The sequence below is a fragment of the Cyphomyrmex costatus genome, unplaced genomic scaffold, assembly GCF_001594065.2.
Source record: "Cyphomyrmex costatus isolate MS0001 unplaced genomic scaffold, Ccosl1.0 scaffold132, whole genome shotgun sequence".
In the NCBI taxonomy this organism is placed as follows: Eukaryota; Metazoa; Arthropoda; class Insecta; order Hymenoptera; family Formicidae; genus Cyphomyrmex; species Cyphomyrmex costatus.
Genome location: NW_017275304.1, coordinates 511,128 through 538,191, shown reverse-complemented (window position 1 = coordinate 538,191; position 27,064 = coordinate 511,128). Strand labels below are relative to the sequence as shown.

The 27,064-nt window shown below is 33.7% G+C and overlaps 2 protein-coding genes across 4 annotated transcripts in view; one reads left to right on the top strand and one right to left on the bottom strand.

The window, feature by feature from the left end:
• Positions 1 to 11,225: 11,225 nt before the first annotated feature.
• LOC108782655 (protein Cep78 homolog) lies at positions 11,226 to 15,920 on the bottom strand. Of its 2 annotated transcripts, XM_018550970.1 has the most exons (7): positions 15,790 to 15,920; positions 14,117 to 14,263; positions 13,621 to 13,847; positions 12,735 to 12,964; positions 12,405 to 12,586; positions 11,919 to 12,311; positions 11,226 to 11,776 (listed from the first exon to the last, which is right to left on the bottom strand). In XM_018550970.1, the coding sequence occupies exons 2-7, from the start codon at positions 14,168 to 14,170 to the stop codon at positions 11,285 to 11,287; spliced, it is 1,578 nt and encodes a 525-aa protein (XP_018406472.1). In that variant the 5' UTR covers positions 14,171 to 14,263; positions 15,790 to 15,920; the 3' UTR covers positions 11,226 to 11,284. The 2 variants fall into 2 exon arrangements, with proteins under 2 accessions (XP_018406472.1, XP_018406473.1); XM_018550971.1 differs by lacking the exons at positions 14,117 to 14,263; positions 15,790 to 15,920 and having other exon boundaries at positions 12,735 to 13,107; positions 13,621 to 13,674.
• Positions 15,921 to 17,368: 1,448 nt separating this feature from the next.
• The window catches only part of Pde8 (phosphodiesterase 8), a 29,861-nt gene continuing 20,165 nt past the window's right edge, over positions 17,369 to 27,064 (top strand). Inside the window, exons 1-2 of one of the 2 annotated variants that reach the window (XM_018550984.1) lie at positions 17,369 to 17,713; positions 23,244 to 23,338. In XM_018550984.1, coding sequence (XP_018406486.1) covers positions 17,617 to 17,713; positions 23,244 to 23,338 — 192 coding nt within the window. In that variant the 5' untranslated portion in view covers positions 17,369 to 17,616. The remainder of the gene's footprint in view (positions 17,714 to 23,243; positions 23,339 to 27,064) is intronic. The other variant, XM_018550986.1, reaches the window with a different exon arrangement.

The following is a 27,064-nucleotide window of genomic DNA, read 5'->3' as shown; positions in this document are numbered from 1 at the left end:
AAAGCTCGAAACAAGTTAATCTGAAATTAGAACGACCTTCGTTGTCTGAACTAACTGTCGGCCATCATTTCGTACATCCGACTGTTGTCAATTATTTCGATCTCATTATCCATTTTCGAATAATATTGGCACAAGATATGATCAATGATATGTTCGTTATTTAATTTATAAAATTTAATATCTCTTAAATTATACGTATATATAATGATAGATTTTTGATTGAAATTAATATAAATTCAAATTACGATATACACAACTTTTAGAAAAAAAAAATTATTTTTACTTTGGCTTATATTAGTCATGGCTTTTATACTCTTTAATTTTTTTTAGTACTGTCGAATTAATAAAAATTATTAAGCTAATAAATTTCAAAAATATTAACTTAATATATCCAGTCATTAGCGCAAGGTATGACAACGAAATCAGTTGATTGCGTTTCGCGTTCAACATTAAATAAAAACTTCTATGTGCAGAAATTTAATATTGGTTTAATATGACCCGTCTGATGAATTGATTTATCTCATTTAATACGCATGCATTTATAAAGAGTAATCGGTACACGGAAAAGCTGTTGCACAGTGAATCAATGCAAGCGGGAATCGTTCTATATCTACCTCATTCACTGTCTTTCTTTCTCCTCTTCTCTCTTTCTCTTTCTCCCCTCCATCTATTTAATAATACACCACCGCGTCGTAAATCCGCCGAAATTCGAGGCGAATGCGAGCCGCCTCGAAGATTACACTGCTGCTGGTATTCGAATCGGAAATTTCCTTCTTTTCCTCTTTTTTTTTTTACTTCGATTTCTGTTTAATTAATACGCGCATGGAGGGTAAAGCCGTAGAAACATATAGGAGATATCGCCACTGTCCCGAAGAGAGCGAGACGACGACGAGAATTTTCCGTTGGACACTCTGCCGACTCCCATGAGTCCCACGGCTCCGCCGTGCACGGCGAGATCGAATGCTAATTCCTTTAGGCGCCTCGAGACCGGAAATTTGAACGGGATTGAGTCCGGGGACGGGCGTGGCCCTTCCCGAAAATGTCCGCCGTGAATAACAAAAAAGTAGACAGCCTAACGAGAATTACCTATGCGTCGGACTCTCGAAACGAGATTCAATTAGAACCACCGACGCCGTCTGACCTATAATGCCCGTTACTACTTCGTGCATCCGACCGTTGTCAATTATTCCATCTCATTATCGCTTTTCGTAACCGGTGTAAGATATTGTTAATGATGCCCGTTATGCAGTTTACGAAATCTGATAAATTTCAAATAATGCATAATATATTTTTGCTCGACTAAAAATTAATTGATTTAATGTATTCAAAACAAGCACCAAATTCTTGTTACAAATTAAATTGCTTTAACGTGCACATCTATTTGCATTATCTTAATTTTCGTCGATTAACCTCTCTTCTTTAGAGTGTTGTAAATCCTACTGATTAAATGTTCTTTTAATTAACGTGTGATTAAAAATTTCATGGAAAATCAGCTTCCAAACTTTATGCCAGAAAACCTCTCCTTATTTCTAAATCATGGTACAAGGCTCTCCGGTGCATTGGCGCCTTTATAATGCATAGGACGAACCGTACGCACAACGGAGGTATTAAAGCAAAAGCACGAACTCTGGCTGCGCGTACCTCGAAGCACCGCAAATTATCTGAGCGCGCGGCGTCAAATTCTTCGATCTGAAGCGAGAGGCACCGAACGACTCTGAGCGTGAGTATCGATATTAGAAGACACAGTAGTGTCTCGAAACTCGCGTCGAAATTACTCGCGGCAGAGGTAGGCGAGACATGAAAGAAAAAGAGTCGAGTAAACGAACTGAGGGCGAGGGTAAAGGGCTCTGACACGAGTCTTGACGAGGACGACATCGCGTCGTGTCTTTCAAAGAAGGGGGATGAGTCTTGGAAACGCACGTGCCGCGGATTGCGGCAGCGGACTTAGCAGGTTCGCGAAACCTCCCGCTGTCGGGGATGCAAAAAGCATCCCGCGGGAACACGTGCTTCACCCTTTTCAGTTAAGGCGTCGAGACAGCGTGGAAGCGACAGAGTGGCAGGCGTTGCGGATAAAAGGAGAGAAGACGATCCAGGTTGGGCGAGGACGGCGATAGGCTTTGCCTAATGGCCTGGGTCGCCTACCGCAGATCGGTTGATACTCAGTCAGAGTAAGGGGGGAGAGCTGCTGCGCCCTTCTCGACTGAGTCTTACCTCTCGTCTACCCCCTGCATCCCCCTCATCACCATCGTTCACGCGAGCGACACCGGAGGATCCTTCAATACCGCGAAGCTCCTGACGTTTCACGGAGGAGACGATTTGAATAATCGTTATATGCGCGGCGGTAGCTCGCAAACGAATTCGTTATCGGCGGCCGGATGCTCTTTCCCGAGACGGGCTGCTGCTTGGGAAAATTGAGAGTGCCACGGTAGCTAAGCGATTCTACCCGGTGACGCGGTTCCGGATCTCGTCCCGAATGCGAAAGCCCTGGATGGTCAGTGCGGAATAATACGCGTGCATTACGGGCTTTTTAAAAAGCCCTCAGTAAAGGAAGAGCGATGGAGCTTGGGAGATGTGGGTGAACGTGTGAAACGTATTCGTCAGAAAATTGAGCTCTGAGCAGCAGTATTTTTGCTACGCACAGAAATTATCGAGTAGAAATCTCATTAAATATCTTCAATTAAGCGAAATATATATATATATATATATTATATTTTTTACGAAACTAATTGCGTCTGTCTCTTACGCGAATATTTTCTCGGTAAATACATCTCGTGTAAAAATTAATTAGAATGCTGCAAGAGGAAAAAGCTGGCTTTCCTCCCCCGACGAATCAATTTGTCGGCTTTATCGGCGCGGACGGGTAGGTACCTTATCAAAAGTGCGGCGAAAAGCGCCGTCCGCGAGTTCTGCCAATTTAATTTGGCTGTCAAACTCGAAGGAAAAGCGGGGAAAACGACAGCCGTGGCGCGCCGCTGACGCTTGGAGCGGCCGGGGCAACGTGCACGTTAATTTCTGGGCGAATTTATTAAACGTCATTGCCGCACCTGTACCTCAAAGCGAATCGACGCCGAATTTGGCACGCTTTTACAGCAGAAACCCGATACGCCGACAAAGCTGATTTTCCGCGGCCCCCGCTTGCATATACCACCGCGTATTCTGTAAGCGATCGCGAGCAAACAACCTCTGGCCTTCTCTTTTTTTTTTTTTAATTTGCGCCACCGCCCTTTTTACTTTGCAAACACCGCCCAGCGACGAGCGATTTATGCGCGTAAACGCCACGAGGAGGAAACTCTAATGCGGCTAATGAATATGTGAGAGAAAACGTGTTACACACCGCGCCGCGACGATGGACGACTTTATCATCTCAATGTTATGTTCGTCACGCTTTTAACATCATCGCCATGCATACGACGAACGCGAGAATGTTGATTTTTCCCTAGCGCGGAAAGTGCTGATTGTTTGGCACGTGCATAAGAGAGAGATGGAAGACTGAGAGAGATACCGGATTTGTGTGCGTCCCGGTAAATCTCCTAAATTGATTCAGACATCCACATCCCATTATGATGACATTTACATGCCGTTATACACCCTCGCGCCTCGGTGCGTTTCTCAATTAATAAGTAAGAACTCGTATAGCACGGAAGCTTGTAGCAATATCGCTCTAACGTTTACAATGTTACTGCAATATTGCTGGAATAATCTTTGCTGTATGGCAATAAATTGGTGGCGTAATAACGGAACAATTTAATTAAATTGACTAAATTGTCCACGGGACTGATAAATATTAAGAGCAAAGTCACATCCGTAGAATCTATCTAGTTTTAATTTCCGGTCTCGTAGAAGTTCGTAAATGATATATCGAGGAAGTACTTCGTAATTGCCGGCTTTATCTCCTACGTTCAATTTTAATCGCTGTGAGCTGTCATTGGAGGATGATCCATGGTGTGCAAGGTAAAACGTTTATTTCGACGGATAATCTGAGTCGCGGAAATGAGAAGGAGATACCTCGAGATACCCCCCTTGCTATCTGAGGATCGCCTGCTGGAGAGAACAATATCTTTTGGACTTTTTCCTCTTAGTCTCATTATTAATACACTAAGAAAAGCGGAACTAGTACTCTTTCTATTTTTCGACAAACATTTCGCTCTCTTTTCCTCAACGGCAACATTGCCATCGAGATAAGCTTCTCAAAATCTCCTAAACCTCCGATGTGTTTTCCTTTAAAACGATAACCAACTCTAAACGGTTTGCCTTTAATTGCACAAATTATATTTTGTTTTTATATTTCTTTTTAAAGAAATCCTCTTGGATCTTTATAGCCTCTGCATGATTTCCATGGAGAAAACAATAACCGTTGAAATTTGTATTTTTCAATAAAAATATTTTTCTTTCATTTCCAATCATTTTTTTTCATTTTGCTTTGTTATAGAATGCGAAAGCTGAAATGTATCATCCTAACAATAACGCAAGGAAAAGTATCTCGCAATACGTATATGTTCTATTAATAAAGGAGAAAAAAAGAGTTCAAACATGATTCTGCTGCGAAATGATTACGCCGTTTCGATGACGCCGAGATATGATGCGCAAATTGTTTTGATAGTCAAAGTTAATAGCTTCGCCGAAACAACAATCGGGGAAAAGCGCGCAGGGGGATCACGATGTTTCCACCCCTGAAATGAAGGCCTCGATGGCCGGCGATTTTCGATTATCGCCGCGGCATAGGTAGATACACTCTCATGGATCGCGGAGGATCTACTACGGTCGAGATTATTCGCGGTCGCAGGCAACTGACTCGTTCCTCGTTTCGCGGCTAAATTGCCGTTCCACGATTGGCAGCTCGTCATCGATTCGACCCGTCGGACGCGTCCGCCGTACGCTATTATTGTACGCGTATATGCACATACGACAGTGGGATTGTGGTCGCCGCATGTACAACGGCGACTAGTCTGACTGACGTATATATTTTTGTCGTCGACGCCACCGACGTTCATGATTTCCATCTGGAATGAGATTTCGCAGTCGCAGAAGGATATGGCGTGTGTAAGTGCAAATACCTGCAAATAGAGAATTAAAGATAAAAACACAGATAGGAAGATATAATATAAGATTCACTATTAATTGGCCTCTCCCTAAATTGAATTATCTTAAAAAAAAAAAATTGTTTATAAACAGTATGAATTTTAACTTTTTCGCGTCAGTTGTAAAAGTCGTCGACAAACAGAGCGACTTTTTTATTGTTTCGGATTACATGCAATAGAAATTTTTTAAAAATTGCGGTGTACTTGTCACGGTTTTAACGAGTTTTTACCATCGTAAAAATTAAATTGTAATTTTATTTTTTACAGATTCAAAATTACTACCTATCAAGATTCGCAATCAAAATGGTGCCTTTAAAAACCCTCGTTACCAGCGGATTAATTTTTATATTTTAACTTTTGGCCGTTATAATACCGATGAAATATTTAACAAAATTTTTGTAAAATATAGTCGTAGTAATAGTTTAACATTGCATTATCTATGTGTGTTAAAATAATTAACTTTTACATTATTTTAAAATATATAGATAAGAGAAAGCGAATAATTATTGCTTTTAATAATAATTACTTTTATGTTAATTGTTCATTAAAGAGTTAAGCTTTGCTAACGCAGCAACTTTGTTTTTATGAAAACGACGCTCAATTAAACTCGAAACGGGAAAGAAAAAGCTAGTGATTGTAATCGCGTAGAAGTCGGCTTGTATTAAAGGTAAATCAAAGATCGAGGGAGCAGAAAAATTCGCCAACTCCATAAGTAACTTGAAGAAAGAAAGGAAGAAAAAGAATTTCTCCTTCTTCACTTTGCGATCGAGCTATATCGCGCATTTTTTCCCCTTTTTACGCGAGACTAAGCTGGGGTGCGATGAAAAAGATTCATAAAAATTCTTGTGCATCTTATTTCTGGTTGCACCCCTCCGCGCTAGGCCTCGAACCATTCACTGGCAAAACTCGTTTTCTTTCTGCGCGGCATCGTCGCAGTGATAAGTTAACCTATGCGCGAGATCGACGAAAGGTATGACGAAAAGAGAAAAAGGGGTGGCAGAGAAGGTGCTCTCAGAATTTAATAACCATAGGTTCTTCCGCCCAACGGGGAGGAACAGCTTGGATGTAAGGCATGGATGTAATCTTGGCGGGTAACTCATATATGTTAAGAACCGCGGGGGGAGACACATTCCGGCGCCGTTAACAAACGCTATCAACCCCCGACTGTCGGCGTGCTTGCCCCGTACGAAGTTGTCTGGCCATGGAAAAGGGGGGCGTCTCAGATAAGAGGGAACGGCGCGCGAGCCGCTGCGACATAATTCTAATTTTATTGCCGGGCCCGCACGGGGGATGCGCGCTCGCGAAGGAGACGTCGAATTTATGGGCAATTTTTCTTATTAATTTTCATAACTTCGACATGTGAGCGAGACAGCGCGACAAAGCGTGCACCCCGCTTTCCTCGCGCATTCTCGCAACTCTCGGTCTTTCCTCTCCTCTATGCTTGGAGATGGCAGGTTGCGCTCGTTGCTCCGTGGGACGGCATACTTTCTTCGCTTTTTCGCGATCTTTATCATGCCGAACTACTGGGTTATATCTGGAAGAAGATTGTGGGGATTTTCGAAGAAACTCATGGAATAGTTTGCTGTAGAAAAATGGCAACTGGGGTAACGTTAAAGACCGTGGGGATGAGATAAAGCGATTTTAAGTTAAGTTCGATGTAATCTCTTTATTATGAATTATTTCAATGAAACTTTGTAGCAGAGAGAGAAGAGACTACAATTTTGTTGAATAGATATAAGTATCTTTATTTAACGAAGAACTTTTATTTGCTCCGTTTTACGGTGAATTATATGTATATATCGATTGCACTACGATATTTGCAATTCAATTTACAGCGCGAATTGCGGATTATCTGCAGGACATTCGAAGAATTTCCGAACGCATCGTAGCAATTTAGGATCGTCGCCGAATTTCATGAACTCGGCGCTTGTGCCAAGACTAGAGAGACTGTGGATGAAATTTTTCGAGCACTGGAGTGGAAAGAAGCATCTTCGACGTTTCGAAGTGGTAAATAATGGAGGGTGACGGACGGGAGTGTTGCTGCAGGCTGTTGCGACGAGGGTAGATGGGCGAAAGAAGGGGGCAGCGGCGGATGGCGAGACGATGGTGGAGAAAAGGATCGAAAATTGCACGGTAAACTCGTGCCACGATTTCCACCTCTCGGCGCGGTAAATTGAGAATAAACAGGCGTAGACGAGGCCGATGGAGTATTTCGCGTCTGCGAGATTCACGAAGGAATCTGGCGAAAACCGGTGTTTGATTTTACTTGCGAATGATCAATGCGAGAGAGGGTGAGTGTTTTTCTTGCGCTGTGTGAACGATACTGTGTGAAGTCTTCCAAGATACATAATAAAGAGCAATACACAAATTTCGCTTAATCTAAAAATAATTTTATTTGTAGCATCAAAATAATTATAGGGAACGCTCGAACTAGTCGTCATAATATTAAAACTTTCTGCATTGTCATCAGTTTAAGAGTAATACTTATACATAATTAATTACTCCGATCCATCTAACAAAATCATATTCAAATTTGTATCTAGATAAATTTTTAGATACCTCAGCAAAGTCGTTCTTTTGTGTAATATATACTTACATTATTTATACATATATTATATAAAAATGTAATGAATATTATATGTAATATATATGTTAAGATTAAGTTTTGTTTCTCTATATTCTTTTGCAAAGCTCAGAATTACCAGAATGTCGCTGCTACACCAAAGGTTTTTCGGGGCAATCGCGATAGGGGATACTTTTTCTTCCGAGATAGGCTCCAAAGAAATCTTATCTTGGCGCGTATTTACAAACTGCTTTCTTTCTGGCCTTTCACGTATTACCTGCCGCTATCTCGTTCAATTCGGTATCGCAATATCGCGTAGTGGAAACGTATACACGGAAACGTATAACATTTCGAATTGCACGTGTTGCGTCCATGTCTCCTCTTACGTTTGTACGGTATTGCGCTGTCGGCAAAGTCTGTGTCCTCTCATCCATCACCGAGCTAAGGTCGCCGGTAGTCAGGAAAAGACGAGAAAGGCCTGCAGGCCGACAAGAGCTTCCTCCGATATCTCGACACGACGTTACGATTTGTCCGTGAACTGTGTTCCGTCATCTCAAAACAAAACCGTCTGATCGAGCGTTCCGAGAAAAGTCGTTGTGACTCGTCAACCGAATAATTGTGATATTTCTTATAGTGACACGTCAATCGCTCAATAATCTCTCGATTCATTATCACGAATACTTGGTCGCATTTCTCAATAAATGTGAATTACCAAATTTGTTATTAAATATTTATTACATTATTATCGTTGAATTTTGAAATAAAAAAAATAGTTATTCTATATTTTATTCCCTAATCATGTAGCGATAAAAATAGACACTTTTTTTGCAAACATTAAGAATATATTTAGAATAATGTTAAGAATATATTTAAATATATATTCAAAAAGAATAACAGTTGATTACAATGAATGAAGTAAGTTGATACGAACATCTTTTGCAGCGTTTATGCTCTCATTGCGGTACGATTGCGCCGAAAAGGCGGAGAAGCTCGCTTTATCGTTCGGGCGAGAACTGCGAAGGGCGGTTATTATTAATTGCTTCCAGAGGGTTTTACAACCGGGCGGTTAAAGCCACGGTCTTTTTTACGAGCATCGAACGGGCCGGTTTCGCTTCCCTTTTCCACCGCATCAGCGCAGCTTTCTCCATCCACTTTTTTCCCGCTCCGGACACTCGACCGGAAACTTCATTTACATCGTCAGCATCTATAAAATGGATTAATTGCAGCTGGCTGTGCGACGAGTGCTGGCATGCACAGCCGACGAACATTCGACAGATGGAATTTATCCGCGAGCGCGTCCTTCACAAAACTGCTTTTTATACTGTTTTCTTTTCAAAATATATATCCTCCAGATTCCTTCTCTCCAAATGTGCCATATTTATTTGAAATAATCAAATTTTATTATCTTCCAAAAAATTTATAAAATATTAAAAGAATGTAATTATCATCTGAGAAAAAAATATTAATTCTATGTGCAAATTACGATTTTTTTAAAATCAAGAATTTTAAGTCCGAAGAATAAGAATCAGAAATTTAAAATTTTTTGTGTGTAGTTAAATCATTAAATAAATATAATTAGCTATAAAATTTTTAAAAATATAATAGAACAAAATGCATTACTTATTTTGCAAACTTGTACTGCTTTTTTATTTTTACAAATAATTAATATATAATTTTTAATTATACATTTTTTGCAAATAATATAAAATATTGAAATTAAAATTAAAAGTCTATTATATAATAGTGCAAAAAATTTAAATTATTTTTTTTATTTTAATGATAATAAGTTGAAGATATTATATTACAGAATAAAATACAATTTTTGACTAATACGAAAAAGAAGGAACACTATTACCGGACATAAGTCAACGAGTTTTAAATGGAATTACGCAGGAAAATGGAAATACACAAAAGTTGTGGATCATTTAACGAATTAACAATTATAATCTGCGATTAGAATTTCTGTCATTAGCATAAGCCTGCGTCAGTGGGGCCGAAAAGTTTCCACCGTTTGTTCGCCAGTGCCAAAATAATCAGAAAGGAAGGAGTAATTTTATGCGATCGCGCGGGGAGATGATGAGGGAAAAGTAGCCGACGAAGTAGTTGAAGAATGTTAAGTCAGAGAACCTTATTATCTTACCAAGATAAATCACGAAGGAACTGAGAATCTTGTTTAATCGTAGTAATTACAGAGGCAAGCTAATATTAAAATTAGATATACCAAAGTTTGCTCAGTGAATCTTTTTGATAAAATTCGACATTGTTTTAAAAAAAAAATATTTACAATAATCTTTGATAAAATTAAATAGGAGTAAATAACGTACATTGAATAATGCAACTGTACTATTTATAAGCTTTAAAATTATTTGTTGTCTGAACATTTATAGTATTGTATACATACACATATATTAATATTATATATTTAATAAGAATAATGTATTGCAAAAAAATTATGTAATAAAAGAAAATTCAGATTTTAAAAGAAAAGAGAAATAGATGAACAAAATTTAGTACTAAGGTACAGTTGTCTAATAAATTGAAACTACCAGTAATTTTTTTATTATATAATAAAAACATTGTATATTTTAATTTATTTTTTACAAAATAATTAATAAAAGTATTTAATACATTAATAAAGTAATTAAAATACATTAAATAGTTTTATTATATAGTTCTCGTTAGAAGAATTAAAAAATAAAAGAAATATATTTTTTAATAAACTTATAATTTTCGAAAACAAAAGGAAAATGTTTTTATTTTATGTAATAGATCTCTGTTTGTTCTTTTATTTATATATATACAAAGCAAATAAATTTATATTTGTAACAAATACTGTATAAGATATTATACAATATATATTTAATAAATCTTTTCTGCTAAAGTTTCTATTTCTCTCGCAGAACATAAATTTTAGGTACTATTTCTCTAAAATCAATAACTCTAAGAGTATACCAAGCGTCGATTTTGTATCTTTTGTAATTTAGTCCTCTAGAACTATATACAGAAATCGACTTTCTTTGATGGTAATAACAATACAATGGTATATTGCCGACTATAAGTACGTTTGAATCAACCGTAGGAAACACCAATCGTAGGAAACATTGTGAAGATAATGTATCTACTACTCGGTACGGGCTATTGATCCGACTAACGGAGCTCGCGTTCTTCGTTCACTAATATAGATGCCCTTACTTGTACCTATTTTAGAGAGAAGATTTTTATGTAATATATATTTCTATAAATATAAAACAAAGGAAGATAGTAAAATTGCCGCAGAGTTAATTGATCCACAAAATATATTAGAATTCTAGCATATAATAAATAACATGTAATAAACATAAAATTATATATATACACACTATAATTATAATTATTATATAATATATAAATCATAAACATAAATATATATGCACTAGAATAAATATAAATAATACTAGAAAAGCGTACGGATAAGAAACATACATAATTAAGGTAATTGATTTATTTATTCATACAATTTTTACTCTTATTTAAATTCGACATTAAATTATACAATATAACACAATTACACAAGATATAAAGTTTTAAAATTATCAGTACCGTGTTTATTTATTTAGAACAATTAAGTCTTATGAAAAGAATTGAACAATGTCATTTTAAATGGTTAATTTTTGTAACAAATATTAAATTTAATTTTGTTCTCGTTAGCTTCTTTGCTAAGACTTTTGTCATCCACTCTTAATATTTTTCCGTTTGTAGATATTTTTAAGTCATTGAATACGTTTTGTAGATTTGCGTAAACTTGATTTTCGTAACGCATATTTGACTGAATAGAATTTTGCATAGCAATTTTATTCTTGAGATTCTTCAGTCGGGGTTGTATTTTATGATATGCTTCCTCGGCATTCAAACGGCGATCTCTTTCCTCCAATAGAAAACTGGTGCTCGTTTCTAAATCCCTTATTAAGTTCTGATTGTGTTCAATCATGAGAGATAAGCGATTTTTTAATTCGTCCGCTTTAGACCATTTGATATGACTTTTTTTTACTGCAGTGTGCAATCTATATTTGTTATCACTTTTTCTTTTTAACTTAAATACATGTCTGGTTTTTTGCATTTGTAAAATACTATCTTTTTGCATTTTCATTTGAGTATACTAAAACAGAAAAGTATGTTATATAAATCGAATGTATAATATAGTATAATTTTATAAATATAATTTACTTTAGATAATAGATTATAGATAAAGAATACTTTAGATAATAGATTCTAATCGATATTAAATTTGAACAACTTACAGTTTGTGTTTTAAGAAATCTGTTCTCTTTTGATTCAGACTGACAAAATCTGTCATTGGAAACCATATCTTGTACAAGGATATGTTTGTGGCTCAGCAATCTTTTCTTCATTGGTATTCTTTCCCCTTTGCTTTTCCTTTTCTTTAGGAACTTGCGAATAATTTGCAATATGTCGGTCGACACTTCATTATCCCTAAGATCAATCTGCGTAAGTACGCTATTTGTTTGTAGAAGTTCCAACACAATTTCTCCTCCACGTTGAGTAATTCCACAACATCGTAGACATAATGTCTTGAGCCAAAAGTCGTTTTTCAACATACGTATCAACTGCTTTAAGCCAATATCGCTAAATCGATAATTTCTATCAAGTATTAGTACTTGCAATCCTTCTTCCTGAAATTCAAATGCAAAAATGTGTTGAACAATTAAACAATTAAAATTACAAACGTGATGTCTTAATTAAAATAATTTTTCTTTCATACATACCGTTGTACGCACATCACGAGATAATGTTGATTCCTTCCAAACATTTTTCAATAAATCTGCTTTTCTCTTTTTAAAGAAAAATGACAGACACATAGCGCTTCTAGTAGTGAGACAGCATGACGATAGATTCAGAACACGAAGATTTGAATTACACTGCAAACTTTCCAACAACATATAACATCCTGTAAGAAAGACACAAATATTATCTTCATTTTTGTTTTATATCAATTGAAATTTATAAAAGTAAGAGAAAAATATACTTGAAATATATAATGTCTGATTTATATCGGTTGTTTGCAAAATTAAAATATTGTACAAATTTTAACGAACCCATATCACCTATTCGACATCTGGCCAATGATAAGCTTCGCAGATTATGATTATTTGCCAGGCCATCAGCAAGAATCCTTAGATACTTGGGTGCCAAAGGGATACCATCAAGTGTAAGGCTGGTAATCATCAACGAATTCTTTAGACAAACTGCGACGGAATGAACGAAGCATTGTAGAAGACTATTCGTGTATAATACTGGCTGTCGTCGATCCTTTCGTGCGCATCTCCTGAATATGCGAGCAGAATGCCAATCCATTTGCCATTTTACTATTTGCGAGTTTATATATCATCGTTTTTTGTCATTGTCATATATTTTACTTCTCCCTTTGTTTGTCCCTTTCCCACGACGTCACCTACAAACTTAAACTTACTGCGAATAATATCCGAAAAGAAAAACAAATAATCACAGTATTTAATTTTATTTTTCAAATATATTATTTTAAAACAATGATTGTTTTTAAAATGTTAAATTTATTGAAAACAAGATATGATTTAATTTTCACTATATTAATTTTTTTAATATAAAAGGTTTATGTTGCTTTTAAGTGTATAAAATTTGTATAAAACATTTTTTATATAAGTATTATCTGTCTTTTAGTCACAATCTTAATTGGCATTTTAAATACAATATTTACATAAAAGGTTTAAAAATGTGATTGTAAATGACTTGATTTTTAGAAAATCAGAAATTAAAAATAATTTTTTATAAATATATATCAAGAATCACATAAGAATCATATGGAAATGATTTAAATAATATTTTTAGACAAATCAAAAAATGATTAAACATGTTTCCGTGTAATTACTAAAGTCGTTTAATCTCCATATTAAAAAGACTAAATTTGTAACAAATCTAAAAAATTTTCAACATATTTTCAATTACCATAATTTCATAAGTTTCTCTTCTGTGTCTATTTTCTCTTTAATCTTTTTATGAAGACGTTGACTATATATACAAATTTCGGACAGACTTCGATTTTCCATTATACTATCCAATAGTGGCGACCAGTCTTTCAAATTTATATAATCGACACAAAATCGCAAGCAGTTCTTTTGCAGATATATTTGTATCGTTGACAAAGGTTTCACATTTTTCTCGCGACATAGCACCTTCATTAAAAATATGTCTTAGAAATTACATTTTTTCAAAAAATAAAATTATAATAATTGACAAGAGATTATTAAATAAAAATAACTCAGTCTTTGTTCTACTTATTAAACCCACAAATAAATTATTAGAAATTAAAAATCTTAATTATTTTATTTTTTATAAGTACTAACGTGAATTTTTTTATTTAATAATATTTCCAAAATATAATTAAAATAGTTAGATCGCACGCTAATGGTTTTACATTTGAATAAATTTTGAAATAACAAACCTTGTATGTACACTCAAATGATTCATTAGAACTTTTTCCTTCGCAATTTTGCATAATGTCACGTATAATTTTACTTGATTGCAAATTTTATTCCTTAAGGACTTACAATTTTTACCAAAATGAAATTTGGATGACGGATCACGCGTTCTAAACGGACAAAGAAATCGATATAAAAGTATCGAACATTTGAATGCTTACTATTATATATATAGCATGGTTTGACTATCAGCAGATTCTCAAGTTATATCTTACATTGACAATTGTTTCTTCATAAATTTCAGCAATGCTTTTTGCAGAAAAATGCGACTTAATTTGAGTAATAAAAATAAAAATTAAAACTACATTTACTATTATAAAGTATTATAGTATTAAGACACTCTCACATGAACAGTGCAACAGTAGATAAGATAAATGAAATTATTGAAATATGTTCATATACATATATATCACATATTTATGATAAGAAATTTATAATAAAATAGAGTTAGAGAGAAGAAGAATTATTTGTAAAAATGAATAATACGCGCATGCAGAAATACTGAGAATGTGACATGAATAATTTAAGTATATATATTTTAAAATAATAAGATATCAATTAGTTATTATAGAAGATTTTAATCAATTATTTTCTATTAATAATGTAAAAAAAATTGTGCATTAGAGTAAAATTCAGATTATTAAGAAATAAGAGATAAATCTATATTAGAGAAATATATTGGATGTCAAAAATTATTGTACACATGAACATAAAAATTTTTTCTTAAACTCCATAAGAAGAACATGTTTATGAGATAAAAGAATAGTATCACGTAGAATGTGAATAATATACATGATAAAATTGCTATTATACAAAACAATCTCAACCGTACTTGCGAATGCACTCGAATTTACTTGTTTTAAGCTGCGAGTAGAAATTGAGAATTAGCGTTAAAATACAAGAAGCATCACATTAAAAAACAGCGGATAAGAAATAAAACAGATATACAAATGTACGATAAGCTCTTGCGTATTAAAGATAACTTACGTCACGGAAATTCTAAAACGGCCCTAAATAGTCGCCTTATAAAAAACTACGCTGTGTTAAGCGATTAAATTTACAGTGATAATTCCTCGACATCTTGTATTTGCTACTCGCAAATTCTACTTATCCCTCCCTCTATTGTCCGTGAGTATTACTAGTTTAAAATTACCGCTTATCATTGAAACACGCGTGGATATACTATATCTTCGTATATGTTTATAAATTTGCTCAAATATCTGTTGCATTATTTTAAGTAAAAACGTGAGATTGATACATGACGACGGACAAGAAGACTTTGAACGAATGAAATATGCAGATTTCAAAAACGTCCTCGAGAAGTCGTACAATTTAACCAGTGAGACTGAGGCCATTGTGCTGCCTACACCCGATTCTATCTTCATTAAAATCTCGCGCACACCTCGAAGCGCCGTGTCGCCTGACAAAGGAGCACCCGCGATTCCTACTGTTCGCTTACTGTGAAATCGTCGCCATCGCAATCGTTACGTGACATCACAAAAGTCTTCAACGAAAAGTTTTCACCTCTGTCCCACCTTCGTGTCAGTCGCCGAAATGAACGCCGTTTGAATATGCCGAATACGCGTCGGGAGTTAGCACGGAGCCGTGTCTGACCAAGTATCCCATATCTACTTACACAGCATCTATCTACTTCAGCTCGAGGCACAAGAGCGTTTCGAAGAAAAAAATTTCTCTGCACTGCGGTTTAACGAGACTACAAAGTTGATCTTATCGGATGTACGCCTCTTCTAGAGAGCAGAGATTCATTTAGACGACCTACGATTGACACATCGTGTTAAAAAACATGTGATAGGCACACTCAGTAAATGTACGTACATGCTTGTACAAACGTACTGGCCTGTTATCATTGTTTATTTCCGAGGGTAATTAACAGCTTTATTTCTTCTTTATCGAATAATTCAAGTGTACTCGTATTTTTATTCACTAAATCGATTGTTAAACGTGTGCACCTTACTCGTTATCTTGATATTTCAAGCCGACATAAGTCGCATCCGTCTTATTTTTAATTCTGCAGGAGTTATTGTATATTTTTGAATAATTATTTTTAAATGTAATTACACAAGTAAATGTGTCGTAAGACGATAAGCAAAATTTAATATTAATAATTAATATGTACATGCTTAATAGTAATAATTACTATAAATGCTGTTACACGGATATTTAATAATTAAATTTATTAATATGTATAAGTATATATAATCTACCTTATATATTATACATATAAATTAAATTTAAGATAAAAAATTACTTGAGTTACCTTCTTATTTAAAAAAGTAGCTACAAACGTTATTTTTAATTTAATAAGTATACTTTATATTTTTCTCTTTTTTTAAGTAAACATAACACATTTCAAGATAGCAAAAAAAAAATAAAAACTTTTATTTTAGTTAAAGATTATTATCTTAGAATCTTATCTGTTTCTTTAACTTTAAACTTTAAATGTCCGTATCTTGGTATAGAAACTGCAGACTTGTATCACTATGAAAACAGTGCCTCCGGTAATTATGCACACAACACTATTTGCCCGTTCCATGCCCACACAACGCGTAATCGGACGAATTACGTGAACGGCTATCTCGTGCAGAATGTCTCTAATTGCGCATGCCGAGGATTGTGGCTGCCAAGTGATACAGCTATTTGAGATGCGTCGCGGAACTTTTGAATTACATGTAGACACTTTCGGTGGAAGATAAGATAAAGTTGACTGGGAAAATTGCACTGACGTATGACCTCGCACACGCGAAATCTTCGCCTCGGTCTTGACGCGCGTTCAATGCCGACTTAATCGTTAACGGTTACAGAGTTTTCGCGAAATTTCTGTTCGTCTCGACGAAAGCAAACGTTTTGTCTGGCTTTTTAATGAATAGTTAACAACTGTAACGCATTGTGAACGTTACGAATGTTTATTGAATCTGTTTGAAAGTGAAGAATTCCAAGTGATTAAAAAAAATTCCGATTGATGCGAGATAAATTTTACCGGTACTCATCATTTAATCGAGTAATTTAGCAATTTAGCATATCGTTCTAAAGTGGTTTAGTCCCGGTTTTATTTAGCGCAATCCTTTACGTACGTTAATTAATGTAAAATAGTATTCGCACAATCAATGTTTGGGTTATGCAAAATCAGTGCGCAGAGGACTGTTTCCTTCGGTCTCGAGATAAGCAAATTGATATGGTGCATGAGCGTGCATTTTTACACACACGCGTGCACGGTAAGCACACGTTTCATTTAAATAATACTAAATTCTCAGCAATCTTATTTTTTTCTGAATGAAAAAGAGGAGATTTTGCTTCTACCAATCGCCTTCGATGAAAGGTAACCTAACAATACTTGTCGCGGCTGTCATTGACGATTCAGAATCTGGCCGGATGCTTTCCGAAATTTCCAAAAATGTCAGAAATGACAAGGAGACCCATCGCGAACTGAGAGCTCGTCTTAAGAATGGGATGCAAGATTAGTATACTGAAGTGCATGAGAGGTAAAGTCGAGCAGGAGAAGAGTATATCGTCGGAAACTAGCAGTTCTCTCGTTACAAACGGTACGTTACTCCTTTTCTTCTAATATATTTTTGTTTTAATCGGTTTCAATTTTACCAAAAAATAAATCGTTACGTATTTGTGTAAGCTTAAATTTGGAAATCAGAATTTATAAAAGATGTTGACAGTTGGACAGATATTTACATTATGATTTATATAGGTAACAATGCAAAGCTATATATAATTTTTGGAAATTTATTGTAACGATAGATCCATTTATAATTTACTTCACACTTCATGCAATCGTAAATTAAACAGAAAATATGTTTGGTTATACAATTTTTTACGAAAAAACATAACGATAGAATAGGCTGAAAAATTATATTTCATATTAATCAATTATTTAAAAATTTTAAAATCAATAATACAAGAGATATAAGTACTATAATATATTGATCGCAATCTGTATTAATTATATTATTTTAATATTTATAACAGTTGGAAAAAATTTACAAACGTATATCCGTTTCTATAACTAAATCTTTTTGATGAGAAGCTTAAGTGCTTCCTTTCGATTGCAAAATGTAATCAAGTTTGCACATATTCGGCTCTTGGATACATATAATATACGACTGGGGAATTTCAAACGTCGAAGCATAGTAATCTTCTCTCGAAGGTCGACTTCTGGATGATTACGTTCTTACTTTGTGTTTGTTCAGTATAACCTGTTTACGGCTGCGAGAAGCAACATTACACTCCTCAAGAATTTACTTTTCAGATGACTATTTCTGTTCTTCTGTATTACATTAATTTAATCTATATCTCGAATAAACATATTTTGACGCTTCAATAGATAGTAAAAGTAAGTAATAAAATGCTTCAATTGATAGCGAAAAAAAAAACTTTTTGAATTTTCAATGCAAGTGCTTTTTATAACATTATGCTAATAATTTATAGTATTGTTGACACTCTTATAATTATGTCAATTATATAAGTTTTATATAAGCATTATATTCACGCAATAATTATGGCAAAAGAAATTTACACCATATACATAAACGTGATTACATTTACAAACCTTATTATATATTATTAAATACTCTCTTTTCCAACTAATAAAACATAAACTTGTAGCTGTCATAGAAAATAGCTATTTACTTATATCTATTTTATTTTTTATTTATTATTTCTTAACATTAATATTTTATATATGAATCTTTTAGAGCATTTATATTAAAACTATCTTTTGGTTAAAAGATGTGTACATAATTGTTTGATATTTACAATAATCAATCATCAATTCTTACGTTACCTTTTCCAAATTACCGAGTGTAGCATAGTCAGACATTACACAATAATAAAAAGTTCCATTGTAATTGAAGGAGACTATTATTTCGACATTTTTACGGTCAAACGAGATTTCATTGTTTGAATGAATTTTTATGTTTTTCTCCGACTTTTTCTAATCATAAAGATCATAATGGTTTAACGTTAACAAAAGTTGAATAATCAATCGAAATCGCATTACTGTGCGTCCGTCTGATGGATGCCTTTCATGAAAGAGAAGGGAAGGAGGAGCGGGGAAGGTGGACTTCAGGTAACAGTCATTCTCCTTGACCTAGTCTACGACTGACCACGCCGCGCGTGTGTCGACTGGAGTCATCGTTCGAGACATGAATTAATCAGATGTACGAAAGGGAGCAACTTGTAGCAACGCGTTTCTAGTTTTTCGATTTAGGAGTCTGCGCGACGCAATGTCATGCAAACCGCGGTCGTATAATATTTCGTTCTCAAGGATTGATTCTAGGACGAAAGTTAGTCGTTCTCAAACACTTTCAAAAGGACTTTTGTAATTTTATCATTTGTACCAATTCTACGCTTATCTGTAATTCTTTAAATGCATTGATTGTCTTTCAATAATCCATTCAATAATCTTTCAATAATAATTTGTTTAACTCTTCAACAAATTTCTTCTTCCAATTTCGCTTCGTTTTCTAAACTTATAATAACAATATACGAAACTAGAAATTTTATCTATTTTTTTTTTAATATTTTGTGATTGTGAGAGCCATCATATGATTACTATACATTCAAATCGCTTTTATCATTAGATATTTAATAGGACGTACTTATCTACAAATAACGGCTATCATTTCTTTCTGCAATTTTTATGAGAAGGAATTATTAGGTATTATTTTAAATCGCTACAGCCTCAGTCGTGAGCGTGCATATTTTGCAGAAATTATATAAACAAGGTGTTCCATCCGTTCTTTTTTTAATATCATTATAATAATATTATAATGCAGAGATTTGCTATTAAATATTCCATAGCCACATAAGCACAAATTTATATAGATACATTCAGATCGAATATTAATATTATAAGTCAGATACCGATAAATACGTTCTGCAATATTTCTATCATACATATATGTATGCATGTCGGGTACTTTGATCAATTTTCTAGAGAACTTATTAAATGTTTTAAGACATCAGTTGATTTAGCTTACTAGCAATAAGTATTTACACGTAGATATTATTTACAGATACAACAGAACCCGACAGGGACGAAGACAGTCTCTATCTCGCGTTCAACACATACAAGTCTCATTTTAACGCCGAAGAGGACGATCAAAAAGTAGCGCAACGTTAGTTAATTATAATTATTAGATTAATTGTTATGTAAAGCTATCTATATAAAACAGTAGAAGACATTATTTGATTGTCAATTACATTTTATATAATCTGAACTTGTAAACAATTGTTATTAGCATCAATGGTTACATACGCATATTCTCTCTCTCTCTCTCTCTCTCTCTCTCTCTCTCTCTCTCTCTCTCTCTCTCTCTCTAATTAATTAATTAGATTAATTTTATTAATGTTCTGTATAAAATTGGTAAACACAACTCCTGTATAAGTCGTTTAGCTAACATCGATAACATCTACGATGTTTTTGCACTCTTGTGGACACGTAAGCAAAGTACAAGTAGTTTGAATTATCTTATCAGATCGAAGATTGTTAACAATGAATTCATTTAAATGTCTATGGTAACGTATTCGTTCTGACTGAAACAAGATGATTATTATTTAAATATTTAGTAGAATTATGTTAATACAGCAGAATATATTATATATATCTATATATAAATTTTATTTACCTAGTCAAATCAATGATTTTATTTTTTTTTTTTAAGTGCGTGTGACCATGGCTATATTTATATGCATACCTTTTAAATAATTTAGTGATATTTTGTTTTGTTGATTTAACATCAAAGATGTTCAATCTTTTTATTTTTATAATTTATCGCCTCTGTGTATACTGTAGTTTTTTATGCATAATAGTGATGACTCTTCTGTTGAGTGGCGTTTTATTTCTAAAATTCTTATTTATATATACTCTGGGAAATTTTGTTCTACTTTTTCTGAAATTTAATTTTACGCGATGCATATTTTTGTCTGTGTACGCGTTAAATGGACCTGCAGTATCTCTGATCTCCCCGACGACGCTATCGCGTTGCTCTTCTGGGGCCAGTCACTCTCAAGTAGAATTTTAACTTGGTCGATTCGGTACTCTCGGTCAGTCGCTCTCTTTGGGCCGTAAACGACGCATCGTTCGGCACATGTGTATGACGATTTTTATCGTCGCAATTTTAATTTGCTCACGATTTTAACACCTGCAAACAACGTCGGAGCAATTTGTACTTCAGTGTTGTTAATTGTGGAATCTCACGAAACTGTTTCAAGTGCATGTGTTATGTATGAGCGAATTTTGATTAATTTTCAAACATTTTTAAACATATTTAAACAATGTAGTGTGATGAGATAAACTAAATGCTAGAAGAATGTATTAACTTTTTTATTTATTATAAAAGCGATTAAAGTTAAAATTTTTTTTAATGTGAAATTTTTGATAATATTTCTTATTTGACAATAGCTTGCTGCAAAAAATTAACAAAATTTTAAAAAGATTTAGCTAATAAAAACAGCTTTAATTTTATCTTCACTATGTTAAAAAAATGGATATATATTAGATACAATTTTTATATTACTTTTAACAAAAAATTTTTTTAATGATTCATATTAAAAAATTGTGCGATTATTTTTGGATAATCTTGAACTTTGGAACGAAAATAATCTATTGAGCAGCTTATTTAAATCTACGTTAAATCAATTGATTTAACATTTCAAAAAATTATGATATTTTGATTACTTGCATTAATTAAGATTGTCATTAGTATATATGCTAATTTAACGTATAATAAATATTTTTTAAATGTCTCACATTTCCATTTAAATACGTTTGTAATATTTTGGAATTATAACATACAATATATTTGCACTTATATTTCAAGCACTTAATCTTTTTGTGCTATTTATAAATTACGAAAACAAATTTTTTTTGTCTAAATATGTAAATTTAGTAAATTTAACGTTTTTTAACATATTATATATCTGAAATTAACAAATTTTACTATATTTTTATTCGAATAAAATGATTTCTCCTTTGTAAATGAAGAGAAACACATAGTGCATTGATGATAAACAAAAAAATATAGAAGTATTTATAAATATTAATTTTAAAATATCAATTTTGATATGGAAAATAATTTGTATAAAATTAATGCCATATATTTTCAATTTTATATTTTATAAGAAGAACTAATATACTGTTTTTAATAATAATATAATTAAAAATGTCTCTAATTCATAACAAATCTACTGAAAATTAAATAATTAAAAAGTTAAATTCAGCTGTAAAAATGTAAAAATTTGTCTTATTATTGCGGATTTTAGTGAACTTTTTAAACAAGAAATTCTTTGACGAATGTTTAATGTAGATAATAATGTGTAATAATACATAACACTGTCAGTGTAATGAAAGCAGACGCAAAGAAATATAGTTTTAAACAGTGCGAAATCACGTAGCTTCGCTTAACTCAATGATTGCAAGGCTGAAAACATAATTCATATGGCATCGCCGCCGAATGAGTATTTCTTTCCAAGCGAAGACGAAGACAGCTTGGAGGATGAATTATTTCCAGATCATTTATTCGGTGCGTAAATGATCCTATCCAATCTTTTAAGCTCTCCATCTTGATTCCATCAAATACATTGTACTGCACGCATCACGTAATTATTTCGTAATAAGTACGTCCTGTAAGTAGAACAATCGTTACAAAATTGAAGCAATGATTAATCCATCTTCTCAATTAAATTCAGTTGACTTTTAATTGCAATAAATGCTACTCTGACCCATAAATCCAATAAGACACTCCTATATAATAGGTGAATGTACCTTTAACAAGATTCGTTATTATAATTATTGATGCATTAACAACTAAAATACATTAATTGATTTATTGAGCGTGGTTAGGAGAATGTCCGATAGGTACATACGTCTATCAATGTACGTGAATAGTGAGTATCAGCTTTATTACATGTGGCTTTAGTGACGATAGATCTTCAATTACGATGCTATGGTCACGCTTAGCGACTACCTGTTGCTAAGAATGTTTGATTGTGCGAAAGAATATCAGTTCGAGTTTCGAGTTTGATTATAATTGAATTAAATATTCGATGCGATTATTACAGGTAAGACGGATGCGTTTGACATTGTGGCTGAAAAGAATGAAAAAACACCCTTCGAAGATAGCATGCACGATGAAAATGGCGATTACTTGACTGTCGTAAGTTACTTTTTCGTTATTATCTAATGGTATAAATTTTTCTAATGTTATTTTTCTGTTTTATATAAAATTACATGACGAAACATTAAGAAATTAACCCGTAAATTATTTATATTATTTTCCGATGTACTATTCTACAAATAATCGGTATGTTTACGACATACAAAAGTTCCGTTACATTATTTTTAATAAATAATTCTTCAAATCATATAGAACTCTCTATTCAGTTAATTTTTAATTATATTAATATAATAAACTTTGCGCGCGCGGATTCCCTATTCTCTACAATTGATCAAGCGATACAACATAAGATACAACGACATTTTATTTCCCGTTAAATGTACAGAGACTAATATCACATAAAGACGATGCACTTGATGATAAGTGACGTGGCTTGTGACGTAGGCACGCGTTATCATATTTCTATTAATCAGAAGCTTGCTATCTAGACTCTTTCCCATTCGTAATCAAAGATAAGAATTGCCTAGGCATTATTCCGCTTTACATTTTTAAATATGGATAAGAGATTGGTTTTCGATATACTGCGTCGATTGTTTACCGATTTTTTTATAATTTCAGTGATATCATTCATATTTTAAGCCAATGTTAATTACTTAGCAGCTTAATAATAAAAATGTCAGCAAATATACTGTCAACATTGTCTTCACATATATAAAAACTCAATATTAAATTACATTAAAAATGACAAAGCAAAGTTATACATTTAATAAGTACAATATATAATCAACATCATATAACTCGCTATAAATATTTATTTAATATATTCCATTGAAATGTTAGTTTTATTTGCTATATTTTCAATTAAAAAATGTATCTCTTTTTTGTATCTATATCTCTACTTTGTTATCTTCCAGACTCTTTTTTAGCTTTTACAATATTACGTGAAAAAGCATACAAAAAATTAAAAATAAATTTACTTTTACAATATTATTATTTGAAAATTATGTATAATATTACGTTCAAAGAATATTATAAAGTATCAGCGCAATTGTCCACGTTTTGTAAAGAATACTTAATGAGAAGAGAGAAGACAGAAAATGAAAACTATCATGCAAAAGGAAAGTTTACAAAAAAAAGTCATACGGAAGTGTAGGCATAAATAGCTGGAAAAGGGAGAAACAGCGCAAATCCCGCTCGCAGGGAATATTCAATCGTTAAGGGAAAGCATTGAAAAGAAAAAAAAAAGAGATAAAGAAAAAAAAGCGGAGAAATAATCTAGCGAAGAATAATTCTCGGCGTCAGCCCTCTCCGTTCTCACAGGACTTCGTCGAGAAACCCGCAATCAAAACCCCTTCTCCCCGCGATAAAAGCTTCGCGGACAGAGATTCTAAATATACGTGCGTTTTTCTGCGTATCGCTGACGCGGCTTCCCACCGAGACCAACCCTTTCAATAATTCGCGCAACGTTTACAAAGTTTTCGCGCGGGGGTAACGACAGGGTAATGCTCGATCGGCTTGATAGTCATCCGTTCCCCGATGGTCGATTAAATATGAAAATTGTTCGGACGCTCTTCAACCTCGCGGGTATAAACGCCGGCTGAATAATTGATTCGCGGCGCGCAATCGCGGTGAAGACGAATTCTCATTTGGCCGCTTCTTCTCGACGAGTCAAGATCTCATCGCTCGGGAACGACTATAGACAGGTCTATAGACTGTCTATAGACTGTCTCTAGACGAGCACGAGTGGCCAGGTGAAGAACGACAGTCGGGATTGTCAAGTTGGCTCGCTTAGTATGTATGTAAAGTATGCGGATATGCAGTAAACGATTGTCTAGCGCATTTCAGGCTATCCAGAAAATGTCAGGTAAGAGAAAGGTGCTAATTGGTTACGCACTACACATCTTTGAGTAAAATTAAGGCGGGAAGATCGATTGCACGACGCATCGCGTCAGCTCGGAGCCCTTGAAGAGTGTAAAGTTACCCCATAATAAACTTTCCATTATTTCCCGACGAACAATAGCAATTTCCGATCTTTAAAGCGTCGAATGCGGGAGTTATATAGTTTGTTTGTGCGACTGGAAGAAATGTCTAGTTAATTAAAAGTTTGGAACGTGTTCGAACCCGATGTCACTCTTTTGTCTTATTCACTTCGCTGCTGTTCCCCTTGGTTAATCGTTGTCTCTCGAACGTGCTCGTATTCTTATGTACTCTCTATAGCTCGAGCGATAATTCAGAGCTGAACGAAACGCAATTGTCGGAGTTGTCACGCACAGCAATTATTCTGATTGAATTATCGGTGGGAGCAGTGTTTCGTGAAAAGTTATAATGTTTGATACTGTATAGGCTAAAAGTGAGCACGTTGCGCTAAGTTAAACGCTAAACGAGCAGTTTTTGTTTATGTTTATCAACCTGTTGATGAAACGAATTTTTGCACCGCTTCCGTGTAGAATTTTTGTCTTATTGTTGTACAGTTTCTTTTATTTTTAAACAAAAATGAATGTAAAATAATAATAGTTGTCATTTCAGTTCATTCACCGTTACTTTTTCTATAGGAGATGTTGATTAATATTGCGAAGTGACTCGCAACGAATCGATAGCAGGATAACCGCTGTTGCAAGAGGCTTTTTTCTTAGTCGCAGAACTTTCCCTACCTGAACGTAAACAAACTTTTCTACCCTTTCTATGGTTTATGTTCGTCGAACAATTAAAAAAGCGAATATAAACTCTACGTACGTTTCGTTCTAACAGTTTCCTTTTTTTTAATTAGCAGTAGTCTTTTTAGGGTGCAAAAGAAATCGAGTATGCGATGTTCTCAACTGACCATAAATTTCTCTCTCTAATTCCATATTTGATCACGACAATATTTGCAAGCAATCATTTATGATGACTCAAATGATATCTGTAAGTCATCAGTAATTGTTAATGCGGCAAAATTTAATTTATTTCACAAATTTACAGTATTTGTAATGAATTTAACTGAACAAATTTTATTAAGATTGAATATCATAAATTTAATATTATTAAGAATGCATAAAAAATTTTTAGAAAATAGAACTAATAATTTTTTTAGAACATGTGATATTTTAAAATATTGTTACGCTATGTATATGCATACATTATTTAAAGGGCACGATAAAACTTGTTGCTAATTTATATATGTTTTTGTCGTAGGATAAAAATTTTTATCCGGCTTCTTTACAAAATATACTATTATTACAGAAACTCTGATATGTGGACGCCTTATTGTAAATTTCTATTTCTAATGAATCAAGTGAATATATCGATCTTGTTGGCTATTAATCGATGATCAATGTCACAATAATCCCCTTTTTGAACGTCATCATGTGTTTATGATTCTCATAGTGACATGATATAGTTAAATATTAGAATTAAAATATGAAATACTTATTACATATGGCGGATTTCGGCAGCCAATCAAAAGTTTGGTTTACATTATTGTCCTAATTATCTTATTATAGAAACACTATATATAATGACTGCTATTTTGTTTTTACGATTCTCACACTAAGGCCCGGTTGCACCAACACTTTTTGATTTTAAGCGAGACTTAAAACTCTATCTATCTCGTTTTAAAGCCAAAAGGGAGACAGAGACAGTTTAAGTTTCGCTTAAAATCGAAATCACGTTGGTGCAATCAGGCCTAAAGTGTATTGAAAAATGAATAGACGTTTGCTTTGTCTATGCGACAAAACTATATACATAGTGACAGTAATTTTACAAAAAGGAGAATCGTAATTATGATGT

Bases quoted from the DNA above. Each gene is read 5' to 3' on its own strand.
- LOC108782655 (XM_018550970.1), bottom strand. From the start codon at position 14,170: ATGCAAAATTGCGAAGGAAAAAGTTCTAATGAATCATTTGAGTGTACA. The intron at 13,848-14,116 runs GTTTGTTATTTC...TTTTTAATGAAG, and splicing joins CATTTGAGTGTACATACAAG to GTGCTATGTCGCGAGAAAAA. The intron at 11,777-11,918 runs GTAAGTTGTTCA...TTTCTGTTTTAG, and splicing joins GATTTCTTAAAACACAAACT to TATACTCAAATGAAAATGCA.